The sequence below is a fragment of the Podarcis melisellensis genome (assembly GCF_964234715.1).
Source record: "Podarcis melisellensis genome assembly, chromosome: 13".
NCBI classification, from domain to species: Eukaryota; Metazoa; Chordata; class Lepidosauria; order Squamata; family Lacertidae; genus Podarcis; species Podarcis melisellensis.
This window is the reverse complement of record NC_138545.1, coordinates 54,120,256-54,136,509: the sequence shown is the minus strand read 5'-3', so window position 1 is coordinate 54,136,509 and position 16,254 is coordinate 54,120,256. Positions and strand designations below refer to the sequence as shown.

General features: G+C 43.9%; 1 protein-coding gene across 3 annotated transcripts in view; it reads right to left on the bottom strand.

Annotated features, from left to right (window-relative positions):
* TNS3 (tensin 3) overlaps positions 1-16,254 on the bottom strand; it is an 82,476-nt gene that overhangs the window by 63,050 nt on the left and 3,172 nt on the right. Inside the window, exons 1-4 of one of the 3 annotated variants that reach the window (XM_081885197.1) lie at positions 14,740-14,783; positions 2,007-2,082; positions 1,296-1,422; positions 367-432 (exon numbers count right to left, since the gene is read on the bottom strand). In XM_081885197.1, coding sequence (XP_081741323.1) covers positions 367-432; positions 1,296-1,422; positions 2,007-2,082; positions 14,740-14,768 — 298 coding nt within the window. In that variant the 5' untranslated portion in view covers positions 14,769-14,783. Of the gene's footprint in view, positions 1-366; positions 433-1,295; positions 1,423-2,006; positions 2,083-14,739; positions 14,784-16,254 lie in introns of those variants that run through there. The other 2 variants (XM_081885198.1, XM_081885199.1) reach the window with 2 other exon arrangements.

Here is a 16,254-nt window from a genome sequence, read left to right as displayed (position 1 = left end):
CCAGAAGAAATATTTCTAAATGAAACTCGGATATTGCACATGAAGGCTGAAATGCAAAGGCACAAATCACAGACTTGCACTCACGGGACAGCTGCATATTCCTGCATTGTACGGGGTTGGATCAGATGATCCCCAAGGTCCCTTCCACCTCTAAAAAAATATATGGTTCTATGTACTGAAGGTTATCAGCCCCCATTCCTCCTGAAGGGAGTGCTGAAACATGTACAACGTACTTTGGTTCCCAGCCATTGACTAAAGTCCCATGAGTCCTTCCTCAGTGAGTCCTTTGGACTCAAGTGAGCCTAGTCTGGAGTTACAACTTATAGGATTCAGCTGCAAGGCAGGAAATTTTTGAGGGGTACTCACCTTGGATTTTTTCTGAGGATCCTGAAAACAACAGTTCAGCTTTTCCACAATCAGGGAAATGTTCATCTGTGAAAGGTACCACAATTTGTTTTAGAAAGTTAATTTCCCAGTGAACAGTCGGGCACATATGGAAATCAAGATTTTATAGAAGGATTATTTCATCTGAAGACACTTAAAAATTATTGATGCTTTGGCCCAAAGGACAAAGGAGTTAAAAAATCAATGCCTTGTTACCAAACTTTTTTTTTAATGTGCACAACGTATTTATTTATGTGGGTGTTGGAAGGAGGACCTGCTCCCTGCTCCCTGCTGCTGCAAGGCCCCTTTCTACCTGGCAGGGCCCACCACCACCCCCACCCCCCACCCCCACCCGGAACAGCTAAAAGGCTCCTGGGAGGCCACTGGGACATGGCTGCTGCTGGAAATGCTTTTAAATGTTTTTAAATAGTTTTTAATCTGTGGCGTTTTAAATGTTGGGGTTCTTTGTTTTTGCTCTGTTGGGAATGGGCTGCACACCTGGTCCTTCAGGGGCAGTTACCCCATTCAGGACCAGGTAGTCCTCCACACCTACCCGCCCCGTCCCCCCAAAACAGTACTCTGTCTGGATGAGTGTTCAGACCCCTGGGCTCTCACTTGTGGGGTGCCTCAGGGTTCCGTCCTCTCCCCCAGGCTTTTCAACATCTACATGAAGCTGCTGGGAGATCATCAGGGGGTTTGGGCTGGGTGTTCATCAGTATGCAGATGATACCCAGCTCTACCTCTCTTTTAAATCAGAACCAGTGAAGGCAGTGAATGTCTTGCGTGAATGCCTGGAGGCGGTTGGCAGCTAACAGATTGAGACTGAATCCTGACAAGACAGAAGTACTGTTTAAGCGCATAGATGTGCTTAAATCCTCCTCTGCCATCTTCAAAGGTAGATGGATACTTGCCTGTGTTTGCATTCTCCAAGTCCTCTTTGTCAAACACCAGACTATATCCTTGAACAGCCCCTGTGTGGAATTGCAGGCGGAAAATATCACAGGTGGTACATCCGTATTTTTTATGGCAGCATTTCAGCTGAAATAGAGGAAAACACAGGTAAGGCAACTTCCAGTATTCATGCAGGCACAAAATGCTTAGGTATGTAGCAGGATATATCTGCAAAAAAATTCATATACTGTACTGTGGGGCAGATGTCTATCTATCCATAGTCTTGTCTCTAGATCTCGACCATTTCAGACGGAACATGACTGAATGGTCCCCCGTTCCTGCCCAGTGCAGCCTGCAACCTAAGAACCTGATTCAAAGCTAAGCAAAATCTACAGAATGTTGAATTTTAGCCAACCCTGTTCTATAGGGCCTTCTAGTCTTACTTCTCTGCCTTGTTGTTAGACATATTGAACAGAAAGGATCCAATTTACTTTGTAAAAAAAGTCACAATAATACCCAGTATAATGTACTAAGTGACTTTTTATCTATGGTTTTCTTGATGACTCTTTACTTTGGCTCATCTCTGGATAACCTTTTGAGCTGCCTAAATTTAGCTAAAATACTAAATATTTGTAGGTTTTCTTCCTCCAAGGAAGATGGAGACAGTGTTTTTCTGTAGAAAAAATACACCCAGAGCATTTAAACATCAACGAAGTCCAGTTAATGCTTACCATAATATCTTCCTTCAGCAGCTGGGCTGGTTCCACTCCAATAGAGACACTGTTTTTATTCTCTGGCCCCACACTACTTAAAGAACAAAGAAGGAGAATTATGTGAGAGGCTGTATTTCAAAGTGCCGTCAGAAGAGATAATTTTGAACTCCAGGAGTCCAAATGGCTGAAACCTGATTTATACATTTAAAAAATCTCAGCCCCTCTGGGATTGTACCAACTCATTAAGTAGGTGCAGGAATAATATTGTTTAACTGAGCCATTTTCACACAGAAAAATAGCTGCTTAGGGAGAAAGTGGCTCTCTCCATTTGGGATTCCTGATACAGAAGAGAACATGGAGTGTATTCAGATGCACACTCTGGACTTGATTTCAAAAAGCTGGTTTCAAAAAGCTTAAGGAACAGCTGGGTGAAAATCCATGGTCAGAAATATGCAAAGAGAAGGGAGTTCAGGGTGGATGGGAGTTTCTTAGAGGTGAAATATTGAAGGATCAATTCCAAACAATTCCAACAAGAAAGGAGAGTGGGAGGCATCTAAGGAAACCAGTGTGGCTGCATGAGAGTTAATAAAGGCACGTACAGTATAAGAAATGGAAGAAAGGCGAAATCACTAAGGAGGAATCTACATGAGTAGCCAACACTTTCAGGGAGAAAGGCAGGCAGGCTAACTTTCAGAATGAGTTCAGGCTTGCAATAATAATAAGAGTTTATTCATTTCTGTTTGAAGGAAGAGGAAGAACAGCAAATGGTAGGTCCTTTGCATGGAAAAGATGGAGAAATGCTATTGGGTAACAGAGAGAAAGCAGAACTGCTCAACACCACTGTTAAGTTGTGGGTTGACATAGCAGACGACACAGCGATTCTTCCAAAGCAGCTCCTTATTTGTAAGCTGGAACAGAACTAAGCTGAGGAGCTCAGTCAGCCTGCTTATATAGAGCTCCAGAACAATGTAACTGTTGCCATTTTCTAAAACTATCCAATCACTGAATGTCACTTTTCGATCCTTCATTTGCATAACTATCTACAGTATCCCCCTGCTGGCCCAGAGTGAGAACTTCAGTACATAACAACCACTTTGCCTCTTGTCTTCACCCAAAAGGAAAGCAATGCCAAACTTGGTGGTAACAGAATAAACAATGCAAGGAGGGAGCTGCAGCCCAAGCTAGGAAAAGAGGTAGTCAGGGAACACCAGGCTACTTTAAACGAATTCAAACCTCCAGGCCCTGATGAGCTGCACCCAAAGGGTATTAAGAACCTCACAGTTGTAATCTCAGAACTTCTATCTATAATCTTTGAGAGTTCTTGGAGAGCAGGGGAGGTTCCTGCAGACTGGAGGTGGAGAAATGTTAGAGGCGGCGAGAGGACAGCTTAGTATCAATACCAGAAAAAGTCATGGAACAGACTATTAAACAGTTGGTCTGTGAGCAGTCAGAAAAGGATTTTGTGGTTTCTAAGAGATAGCTTGGGTTTCTCAAAAACAAGTCATGCCAGAGTAATCTTATTTATTTTTAAAATATAGAGAGAGTTACAAGCTTAGTGGATCAGGGGGATGCTGTGGATATAACATTGCTGGAATTCAATAAAGCTATCAAAAAAGTCCCCCATGATATTCTTGTGGAGAAGCTGGTAAAATGTGGGCTGTGCAATGCCAGTGGTAGGCGGATTTGACTGAGCGAACCCAAAGAAGCATCAAATCTGCAGATGGCACCAAACTGGGAGGGGTGGCTAATACTGCAGAAGATAGAATCAGGACTCAAGATGACCTTAACAGACTGGAGAGCTCCACCATGTGAAGAAAAGCACTGAGCTGCCCCCCTTTTCTCCAAGCCAGTCTGTCAGGTATACCCTGCAAGTCCTTTTCACATGCAAAGAGGATACTTGAGACATGAGATATGTGACCGACTCAAAATCTTAATGGTCAGAAAGAGTCTGGGGGTCACTCCTCCCACGTTAAGACTTAAAAAAGCTGATCTGCTTCTTGCAGCACCAGGAATCCAGGTTCCCTCTTAGCATACCAGGCTTCCAAACTGGACTTTCTGTCCAGCATCTAGATCAAGGGAAGTAATAGTGCCACTGTATTCTGCTCTGGTCAGACCTCACCTGGAGTACTGTGTCCAGTTCTGGGCACCACAGTTCAAGAAGGACACTGACAAACTGGAACGTGTCCAGAGGAGGGCAACCAAAATGGTCAAAGGCCTGGAAACGATGCCTTATGAGGAACGGCTAAGGGAGCTGGGCATGTTTAGCCTGGAGAAGAGGAGGTTAAGGGGTGATATGATAGCCATGTTCAAATATATAAAAGGATGTCACATAGAGGGAGAAAGGTTGTTTTCTGCTGCTCCAGAGAAGCGGACACGGAGCAATGGATCCAAACTACAAGAAAGAAGATTCCACCTAAACATTAGGAAGAACTTCCTGACAGTAAGAGCTGTTCGACAGTGGAATTTGCTGCCAAGGAGTGTGGTGGAGTCTCCTTCTTTGGAGGTCTTTAAGCAGAGGCTTGACAACCATATGTCAGGAGTGCTCTGATGGTGTTTCCTGCTTGGCAGGGGGTTGGACTCGATGGCCCTGGTGGTCTCTTCCAACTCTTCTATGATTCTATGGTTGACCATCCTTGCTGCTTATGAGTAAACCAGAACTGGTGCAGCTAGGATTTCTGGGGCCGTCTTGGTGGCTGCTCCAAACTTTGGAACTCCCTCCCTGGAGAAGCTAGAATGGCTGCCTCCTTGTTGTCCTTCTGTCAGCAAGTGAAGACCTTCTTGTTCCAAAGGGAATCTGACTGCCTTTAAGGAAAAGACTGGTGTTGTGCCCTTTCCATTGGAATTATCTGTATGTTTTAATAGGTCTTAGATAAATCAATACAGATAGAGGTAGAGATATAATTTTATTTCTATTAATATTTTATTGTTTTTTAATTACAGGCGGCAATCATTCTGCTTGACGGTTCTGTTCCTGGAACCCACATGTCGAATTCCCCCCACCCCTGGTCCGCCCCCATTCTGCCTTCTTCCAGGTCCAAAAGGCCACATGCATCAGTGATTGCGCCTAAAGTGGTCACTGCCTGTATGATAGTAGTAATAGTAGTAGTAGTAGTAATAATAATAATAAGATTTATTTAGCAATCTGTTTTGGCCTTCTGCCAGCTCCCCCCCCCCTTTATCCCTAATAAAGTTTCTTAATTTGACAGCAATTGTTAACCACTGGGCTTTAGGATCTCCATGTGGCAGAGACACCTGGCATTCAGGCTACTGGGCATTTAGGACTGGAGTTGTAAGTGACCAGCCTGCTTTTCTGAGGTTTGGGAGAGACTCAGAGAGAGGGCAGGCTGAGTTACTCATACGGGAAGTGGGATTTTTTATGTCGTGCCTCAATAACCTTTCTTCTTACAAGTCAATAACTGGGGGAGATTAAAATTAGAATGCAAGAGGCTTTTCTCATGTTTTTCCGATTCCGCATGGAAAAAGCAATGTAAAACAACACTGAAGTTAAAAAGGGGGGGAGGGCAAGAAACAACTAAAATTGATGAGAACATTGTAGGAGTGGGGTCTAAGGGATGTATGGAGTGAGAGTAATCCAGGGGACACAATCCACAATCCACACATTTGTCACCCTTTTTTTAGCTCACAATCTAAAATAGACCTTTAAAGGAAGTGCAGACAGCTCATATTGATGAAATCAAAATAACAGACCATGTTCCACTGAGCGCACACTTCCTATTAACTCTGTCAGAAATTGTGACCCATATTTGGTATTTTGGTCCTGTCCTTGACATCATTAGATTTTTTTAAAAAAGAAAAATAATACAGAAGGAACAGTTTCAGAATTGCTGTGGGAAACAATGAAGACAGTGTTTAAAGGTCTATGTATGCAAGAAAAATCAAGAGTGAATAAAATCTACAAGGCACAAAATACACAGTTATAACAGGAAGTCTCTTCCCTGGAGCCAAGACACAGGGCAACAAGTTCAAAACAAGTTTACAAACAACTACCTATTATGAAGGATGTTCTTCTCATTATAGGGGATTGGAATGCTAAAGTAGGGAATCAAGAGATAAAAGGAACAACCGGCAAGTTTGGCCTTGGAGTTCAAAACGAAGCAGGGCAAAGGCTAATAGAGTTCTGTCAAGAGAACAAGCTGGTCATCACAAACACTCTTTTCCAACAACACAAGAGATGACTCTACACATGGACATCACCAGATGGGCAGCATCGAAATCAGATTGATTATATTCTCTGCAGCCAAAGATGGAGAAGCTCTATACAGTCAGCAAAAACAAGACCTGGAGCTGACTGTGGCTCAGATCATCAGCTTCTTATAGCAAAATTCAAGCTTAAACTGAAGATAGTAGGAAAAACCACTGGGTCAGTAAGGCACAATCTAAATCAAATCCCTTATGAATACACAGTGGAAGTGAGGAACAGGTTTAAGGATTTAGATTTGGTGGACAGAGTGCCTGAAGAACCATGGATGGAAGCTTGTAACATTATACAGGAGGCAGCAATGAAAACCATCCCAATGAAAAGGAAATGCAAGAAAGCAAAGTGGCTGTCCAACGAGGCCTTACAAATAGCGGGGGAGAGAAGGCAAGCAAAATGCAAGGGAGATAGTGAAAGATACAGGAAATTGAATGCAGATTTCAAAAAAATAGCAAGGAGGGACAAGAGGGCTTTCTTAAATGAGCAATGCAAAGAAATAGAGGAAAACAACAGAATGGGAAAAACCAAAAAATCTGTTCAAAAAAATTGGAAAGGAACATTTCGTACAAAGATTATCATAATAAAGGACAAAAGTGGAAAGGACCTAACAGAAGCAGAAGACATCAATAAGAGGTGGCAAGAATATACAGAGGAATTATACCAGAAAGATATGGATGGCTCATACACCCCAGGTAGTGTGGTTGCTGACCTTGAGCCAGACATCCTGGAGAGTGAAGTCAAATGGGCCTTAGAAAGCACTTCTAATAACAAGGCCAGTGGAAGTGATGATATTCCAGCTGAACTATTTAAAATTTTAAAAGATGATGCTGTTAAGGCGCTACACTCAATATGCCAACAAGTTTGGAAAACTCAGCAGTGGCCAGAGGATTGGAGAAGATCAGTCTACATCCCAATCCCAAAGAAGGGCAGTGCCAAAGAATGCTCCAACTACCGCACAATTGCACTCATTTCACACGCTAGCAAGGTTATGCTTAGAATTCTACAAGGCAGGCTTAAGCAGTATGTGGACTCCCAGGAGTGCGAGCTGGATTTCGAAGGGGCAGAGGACCCAGAGACCAAATTGCAAACATGCGCTGGATTATGGAGAAAGCTAGAGAGTTCCAGAAAAACATCTACTTCTGCTTCATTGACTATGAAAAGCATTTTCTGTGTCATAGAATAATAGAGTTGGAAGAGACCACAAGGGCCATCGGGGCCAACCCCCTGCCAAGCAGGAAACACCATCAGAACACTCCTGACATATGGTTGTCAAGCCTCTGCTTAAAGACCTCCAAAGAAGGAGACTCCACTACACTCCTTGGCAGCAAATTCCACTGTCGAACAGCTCTTACTGTCAGGAAGTTCTTCCTAATGTTAGGTGGAATCTTCTTTCTTGTAGTTTGGATCCATTGCTCCATGTCCGCTTCTCTGGAGCAGCAGAAAACAACCTTTCTCCCTCCTCTATGTGACATCCTTTTATATATTTGAACATGGCTATCATATCACCCCTTAACCTCCTGTTCTCCAGGCTAAACATGCCCAGCTTCCTTAGCCGTTTCTCATAAGGCATAGTTTCCAGGCCTTTGACCATTTTGGTTGCCCTCCTCTGGACACGATCCAGTTTGTCAGTTTCCTTCTTGAACTGTGGTGCCCAGAACTGGACACAGTACTCCAGGTGAGGTCTGACCAGAGCAGAAAATAGTGGCACTATTACTTCCCTTGATCTAGATGCTATACTCCTATTGATGCAGCCCAGAATTGCATTGGCTTTTTTAGCTGCAGCGTCACACACTCCTGTCTTCCACTGCCTCCCACAGTTTGGTCAAACTCATGCTGGTAGCTTCGACCACAGCAAACTATGGCAAGTTCTTAAAGAAATGGGAGTATCTGATCACCTCATCTGTCTGCTGAGAAATCTCTATATGGGACAAGAAGCTACAGTTAGAACTGGATATGGAACAACTGGTTGGTTCAAAATTGGGAAAGGAGTATGACAAGGCTGTATGTTGTCTGCCTGTTTATTTAACTTATATGTAGAATTCATCATGCAAAAGGCTGGACTGGATGAATCCCAAACCGGAATTAAGATTGCTGGAAGAAATATCAACCACCTGACACAACCTTGATGGCAGAAAGTGAGGAGGAATTAAATAACCTTTTAATGAGGGCAGTGGCGTAGCGTGGGTTGTCAGCACCCGGGGCAAGGCAAGTAATTTGCACCCCCTAACCCGTGGATTTGCGCCCCCTAACCCGTGGATTTGCGCCCCCAACCCTAACCCCCAGATGTTGCACCCGGTGCGGCCGGCCCCCCTTGCACCCCCCACGCTACGCCACTGAATAAGGGTGAAAGAGGAGAGCGCAAAATATGGTCTGAAGCTCAACCTCAAAAAAACTAAGATCATGTGCACTGGTCCCATCACCTCCTGGCAAATAGAAGGGGAAGAAATGGAAGCAGTGAGAGATTTTACTTTCTTGGGCTCCATGATCACTGCAGCCACGAAATTAAAAGATGCCTGCTTCTTGGGAGAAAAGCAATGACAAACCTAGACAACATCTTAAAAAGCAGAGACATCACCTTGTCAATGAAGGTCCGTATAGTTAAAGATATGGTTTTCCCAGTAGTGATGTATGGAAGTGAGAGCTGGACCATAAAGAAGGCTCATCGCTGAAGAATGGATGCTTTTGAATTATGGTGCTGGAGGAGACTCTTGTGAGTCCCATGAACTGTAAGAAGATCAAACCTATCCATTCTTAAGGAAATCAGCCCTGAGTGCTCACTGGAAGGACAGATTGTGAAGCTGAGGCTTCAATACTTTGGCCACCTGACCGGAAGAGAAGACTCCCTGGAAAAGACCCTGATGTTGGGAAAGATGGAGGGCACAAGGAGAAGGGGACGACAGAGGACGAGATGGTTGGACAGTGTTCTCGAAGCTACCAGCATGAGTTTGACCAAACTGCGGGAGGCAGTGGAAGACAGAAGTGCCTGGCGTGCTCTGGTCCAGGGGGTCACGAAGAGTCGGACACGACTAAACGACTAAACAACAACAACATATTATGTGAAAAGAACTAGAAGCAATAGAAATTGATAAAACAATAGTACAAATTCTAAATTAAAAACAAAAGTATTAAGAATATTGGGGTAAGGGATCCAAACTATTAGCCGCTGGTTGCAAAAAAGGAGAAACAAAGCTGTAATTACAGGTATAAAAATGAAAACAGAAGAAAGGGTTTATAACACAAAATCAGTATCTGTAGAATTTAATAAGTTTTTCTTCTCTGTACTCCTCCCCACTTCCCCTCTAGAATAAATTACTAGATACTAAAGCAATACCTATGCTAAAGGAAGAGGACAGTAAATGTATGGAAAATGAGGTATCAGAGGAGAAGATAAAGGAAGTAATTGAAAACTTGAAGGTGGGAAAATCATGTGGCCCTAAGAAATAATAATAATAATTTTATTATTTATACCCCATTGTGATGGTTTTGAAACATTTAAAGAACACACACTTCCACAAATGGCCAGGCTATACAATGTGTTGGGGGGGCTGTAAGCCCCAGCCTCCTTCCAATTCCTGCATCCCACACAGATTCAATTCCAGGAATAGCCAGACGACCTTCCTGATGAGGTAACGGCCTAAGCCTGGGTTGTTAAGGTAACGAAGGAAGTGGCTCTGTGCCAGAGGACAAATGAGTGGGGCCCCTTCCCTCCCGTGTCTGGTAGTTTGAAAGACAAAAAAACTTGAGTGGAGTGTGCAAGCTAGAAGCTGCAGGCTGGGCAGCTGGGAGACAGAGCGATGCCTGATTTCTGTTGCAATCCAAGGCTGTGGCTCTGGGAGAAGCAATACCATCCTGAGGCATTAATGCTGTGAACTCCTCCATCGTAGGCTCAGGTTGTATATATGTGCAAATAACCTCATTGCAGAGGAAACACAAACCCTGGGTAAGTGCCTGCTGCAGCCCCTCACTGCTCAGAGACTGGGGTGGAATGCAACACAACACTATTTCAGCCCATAACCCACTTCCCGCAACTTCAAAGCATTCAAGAATCGTGGTTCTTCCCAAGGATCCCACCAATGTTGAGTTATACCAACCAATCTCTTTGTTAAATCTAGATTATAAAATATTTACAGTCATTCTGGTCATTAGATTAAAAATGTTTACTTGCAGTTATATACACCCAGACCAACCTGGGTTTGTTCTTGGGGGAATAACTGATCCAATAAGGAAATTGGATCCGTAATTCCCACTTCATTTCAACAGAGACAGTTCCTTACATGTCTCTTGTCCGTGTTCAAAGACTCATGGGGCTCTTGTAAGAAGAGCCAAGAACTGCCTGCCACCTGGGAGCTTCTTGGAGAAGATCTGGATGTTACTGGGGGAGGTGACAAACGCTGGGATCTCAACCTGGCTCTCTCCCTGCCTCTACCGCTCTGCCTCGCATTTCCTCTCCTTGCAGCCCAACTTCCATTATGTGTCTGCATTCTGCATTACAGGCCTGTGTTAACTCAACAAGGAGCTCTCTATTTGCAGACAAATGTATCAGATACCAGAAGTTGTTCTGCAACACTAAGTCATGGAAAACCAGTTCAGTGCTGCCCCTCTGCTCGTGCATGTCCACCCAGTTGCAGCAGAGGTCATTGTCTAGTTTCATAGATGGCCCTAAAATGTCCCGAATGTCCACTAACAGTTCAGCCTCCAGTCCATGGGAATGCAGAACTGGCCAGTTACGTAGGATCTCCTTAGACCTTGAGCCCTGGGCAGAAGCATGAGGTTTTGAGTTAGCGCCCTTAAGATTAGGGGCCTCAATAGTAGCTACCACATCAGCATGGGAGCGTGGAAGTGGTGTCCTATCATCTTGCTGGCAGCTGCTCTCTATGTTGGAAAAAAGAGATGTCCATCTCCCAGAGATGTTGTTCTTTCAAGGCATCAAAGTCTGGCAGGCCATAACACTGGCAGGTGCATGTGGGTGGACAGCCCTGCAACAATCACGCCAATCAAGCTCATCCACCCCCATTAGCCCAGGGCCAGAGGTGGACAGATCCAGGGTGTGAAATGAATCTATCCAGGTACTATCCCAGGTGGCCTTACACATGATTCCAGTAGTCCATGCTGGCCTTGGGGCGTCTTTTCCTACAATCAGTGTACAGTAATTCTGTCCTGCGGGAGCTGGTACTGTCCACTGTCAGCAAAGACCTCACCACCAAGGTCCAGATCAATACACCAATTAAACACCTCATCAGCTGTGGCAAAACCAGATTCAAAATTAGCAGGAGAACCCAGATAGCAATCTGGCAGAGGTGGGTTTATAGAAGGGGTCAGCAACCTTTTTCAGCCGTGGGCCAGTCCACCGTCCCTCAGACCATGTGGGGGGCTGGACAATATTTTGAAGGGGAAAAAATGAAAGAATTCCTATGCCCCACAAATAACCCAGAGATGCATTTTAAATAAAAGCACACATTCTACTCATGTAAAAACACGCTGATTCCCAGAGTGTCTATGGGCCGGATTGAGAAGGCAATTGGGCCGCATCCGATCCACGGGCCTTAGGTTGCCTACCCCTGGTTTATAGCAACAGGACTCTCTAGGCTTGCAAGGTCATTCCCAAATGGTGTTTCCTTTCCTTTCCCAAAAAAGTCCAGTGTAGATTTCTACTGTGGGGAACGTCCTGGGGCTTTGGGGGGGGGGGCTATGGGCTTGACCATGGGTAAGTGCCATCATGGAGGTAGAAAATCCAGGTGGAGAGGAGGGTACAGGAGTTCAACGACCCACCCTGATGTTCTGGCTAGCTAGACTTGTTCAATGCAAGAGAGGCACAACTGCCCCTTTTGTGAGCCCTGTGGATGAAGCGAGTGATTTCAACTTCCCATCTAAAATCCTTCCTGCTTTTGTCTGTCACCAAACTTAAGCAGCAAGAAGCCAACCTTGTCTCCCAGGTGCCGATTCATTTCTGCTTGTGCATGGCAGCTCCGGGGCAGTAATTTAAAGCCAAGAGCGAGAAAGATAAAAACACAATTAAAAAGTAAACTCCGTAAGTTACAGCTCTTGGCATTCCAGCATGGAATGCAGGGGAGTCAGAGTGCAGCAAGCCCAGATTAAAAAAAGAAACTGGCTAAAATTTTAAAGCATAACATCTTCTGAGCTGTGAGACCAGCTGCCATTCCTGGAGTTATCTGAAAGATTATTATAGGGAAGGAAAACCTCTTACAGCAGCAGAGATGCAAGTCCATTTAGAAAATAATCAATTTTCATGGGTGTTAGGATATCAGTTGAGATCATTTCTTACATTTACTAAAATTAAAAATGAGGCTACAAGGAAACGAACAGAATATGAAATGATAGTAAGAACTCTAATAGCGCAGAATTGGAAGACATCAAAAATCCCGACTATAAACGAGTGGCAATCCAAACTATTTGATTATTTAGAATTGGCAAAAATGACACAGAAAATAAGAAATCAAAAAGATATAAAGTTTAACAAAGAATGGAATAAATTTATGACATACATGGAAACAGAAGTTAAAAATTTAAAAATCACAGTAGGTGTGACGTAACACTTGTGATGTAAAGAGTTTTTTGAGGAAAAGAAACTGCAGATAAAAAATCATATAATATATTCTGAAACCGAGATGAAGGGAAGTCAATCAGTGTTGTGTGTTATTTAGTAAATGTAAGTTAATTTGTTGGTATCTTATGTTAGGAGATGTTTTTTCTTTTGTTTTCGTTATTATTATTTCTCTTTTTTATGTATTTCTTTTTTGTGTGTATGTGTTATGTATGTTTCTTTTGTTTGTTTTAATGTGTGATGTAGCAAAACGAATTAAAATCAATTAAAAAAAATGAAATGATAGTAATAAGAGATAGTATAATGACTAAGAGATTAATTTCATTCATATATGTAAAACACAACACCCTTATTGAGAACCCATTTTGCCCCCAACAAAATCTAAAAAGCTGGTGGGAATTATATTGGGATACAAACTTTGAAGAGGATAAATGAAACAATTTTTGGACAAAAGCACCATGTAAATATCTCTCAGCCATCACTAGGGAACGTTCCCTATCAACTGCGCCTGGCTGGTATTTAGCCCCGAGGTGCCTATCTTGTATAAAGCCCAATAGCTCTCTGTTATGTTGGAAAGGATGTCTAATGATAGGTACATACCAAATGTGTGTCCACATATACAACTATTTTGGAAGGAAAACTTAAAGAGATATCTCGGATTACAGCTCAGACAATCCCAATAACCCCAGCCTAATTTATATACTTCAGATATGGACCAATTAAGAAGTAAGGAATCAATAACACATTTATTAGCAGCAGCTAAAACAATAACATCCAGAACCTGGAAAACCTTGCAATTAATGAATATTGAACACTAGTATAATGTCATCTGGCAAACAGCCATAATGAAAAAGCTGTCACAAAAATTGAAGGTAGCAAGGGGAGAGAAAAAGCAAGATAATTTTTACACTATGGTATGATTTTATTAAATATACTAATGAAACAACAGAGATGAGTAATATGTACAGAGTATATGTCACAGGCTGGTTGGATGCAGAGGAGTGTTGGGAGACCCCATCTGGGGAACCCCTAAGGGAACCTCCTGGGGAAGAAGGCTCCGGGGGTTGGTGGTGGGACGACAATGAGAGGTCAGAGGGAGAAGAGGGAGCAGACTGGGAGGTGTCGGAAGCTGAAGAGGAAACAGGACTTAGTGAGCAGGTGGAGTCTGGGGCAGAGAGCAGTTCAGACCCAGAGGCAGAAGTTGAAGCAGGAGAAGAGGGAGGCCAAGAAGCAGAGATGAGTCCGGCTGGTGAAGAGGCACAGGCGTCTCTCCCTCCTGTTGCGGCAAGCTCCCCCAGAACCAGGAGAGGCATGAAGAGGGCCAAGGAGACGTTACCTTCCCGCAGGTGCAGTCTCAGATTGCTGGGGGGGGGTGTGGAGAGGAGGGGACTTTCAGTCTCAGCAACTGCTTCATGTGTGCAAGACCTTCCAAGATGAGTTGTGATGCTCATTAGGCCAGACACTCCTGTGCAGATCCTATTTTTGCTAATAAAAGCTCCAGCTTGCTCACTGTGATTTCTTGCTGGCTCAATCCTGTCAGTATATTGCAATATGACGTAGATAAGCAGGCACTACTCATTCACTGACTTGTTTTGCTTTGTGTTTTCCAAGTTGATGGAAGAACTTGTTTTATTGGTTTACTGTAATCACCTCATTATTGTAAAATAATATGTTTAGTATTTTACCCACCTAATGACCCATTTTTGTTACCCCAGAGTCTGTCAAGACTGGCCCGTACGGGCAGGGGTACCTTTACCTTTACCTTTACATGTCTTATTATTTGTGTGTACAATTTTATAACAAGAAAATAAAAAGTATTTTAAAAGGGGGGGAGAGAAAGGCATACAAACAAATAACCCACAGCTTTCACTTTGAAATAGTTCCGTGATGGGTTGTTATCGCACATGAGCTCCATTAAGAACTTTAGATTAGCCAGGAGCAGATAAGGGATTGAAGTGCTGCTTAGTACTTACTATATTCCTGATGTATAAACTGGCTGCATGGCCTGGTACACCTTCAGAAAAAGCCGACAAACTGAGAAAAAAGGGCTTTTAAAAAATGGGTGTTCCCATAGCATCATGGATTACACTGTTCTGTTAGAACGCACATCCAGGCTACCTACCCAGGCAAGAGCTTGGTTTAGGCTACTTGTGCCTGCTTAGCTGCATGTGATTAGAAGTTGGCAAGACCACTCAGGGAGGTCTTTTGCTTTCGTCTTGTTGACGCAACAGCAATTATCCCACAGTTCTCGGGAACTGATATCGTTTCCGTTTTATTTACCTTGTGGCAGGAGTCCTGAGGTGGGCAAGAAGAAGCTGGTCTGGTCTTCCATCTTCAGGAAGTGCTCTCACTTTAGAGAGATTCTGCCTTCTGGCCACCAGTTGGGGAACAGATGCCACAACCTACCCAGAATTCCTCCAATCTACTCCCATCCAGTAGGATACAATAGGGTGTCTGCTGTAGATCACCAAGCCAGACTGAAGACCTGGAGGATGCCTTCCTACAGCTTGTTTGTGTCCCGGACTGCTGGCCATGCTGGCTGGGGCTAAGGGGAGTTGGGGTTCAGCAACATCCGGGAGGCCACAGGTGAGCTTTCCTTACATTCGGGGAAGAGGAAGTGGTGCCCAAGGCCAAAACAATACAGATGGTGTGACAGCTGATGAGGGGTGGAGCAGGTCAGGCAAGCAAGCAAATGAATTTATTACATTTATTTACCACCTGTTCCTCTAAGGATTATGGCCCCCACTGGTGAGAGAAAGGTATGGCCCCCACATTTTGCAGTGTCCTGTGCTAAAATTTGGCACACCCCCGGCTCCCCCACTCCATTTGACAGCATTGTTGTGGCGCCCTCTGAAACATGGCACCCGGTACGGGCTGCACTGGTTGCACAGTCCTCAACCTGCCTCTGCAGAGCTTGTATTAGCATGAAATCAGGACCCGTGCTAATACAGCTAGGAGCAAGGACAACTGCAAGCAGAATAAACTCACCCTCCCCCCCCCCCAGCATCAAAATTCAGAATTCTGTGTAGGATAACGTAATGCAGGAAGAGAGATACTGTGTTCATTTTTACAGATCCAGAGAGAAGGCCGCTTAAGAATTGTGCATAGCTGAAAGGGGAAACGGTCATAGTAGATAAATTAAAGCAAACACAACACATGAAGAAGCTCTTCCTTTAGTTGGCCGTGTTTTTTAAGGCACAGTCTGCTCACACCCCCGTGCAACAGTAGGCAGTGCAGTCCTTCAAACTGCTTTGGAAGGTGATAGCAGTTACTATTATGATTTGTTAGCATTTGCATCCCATCCTTCCTCCCCATTCCTCCCCATTATTCAGCTTTTCCGGGTCATGACTAAACTGCTTCTGGTGCACGAAACCCCGTGACGACTGGCAGAGCGCACGGAAATGCCTTTCTTCTAAATTATTTTGAGCAAATGGGGGAAATTCCATTAGTGGCCTAGACACAATTCATTGCATCCAGATTCATTAGGT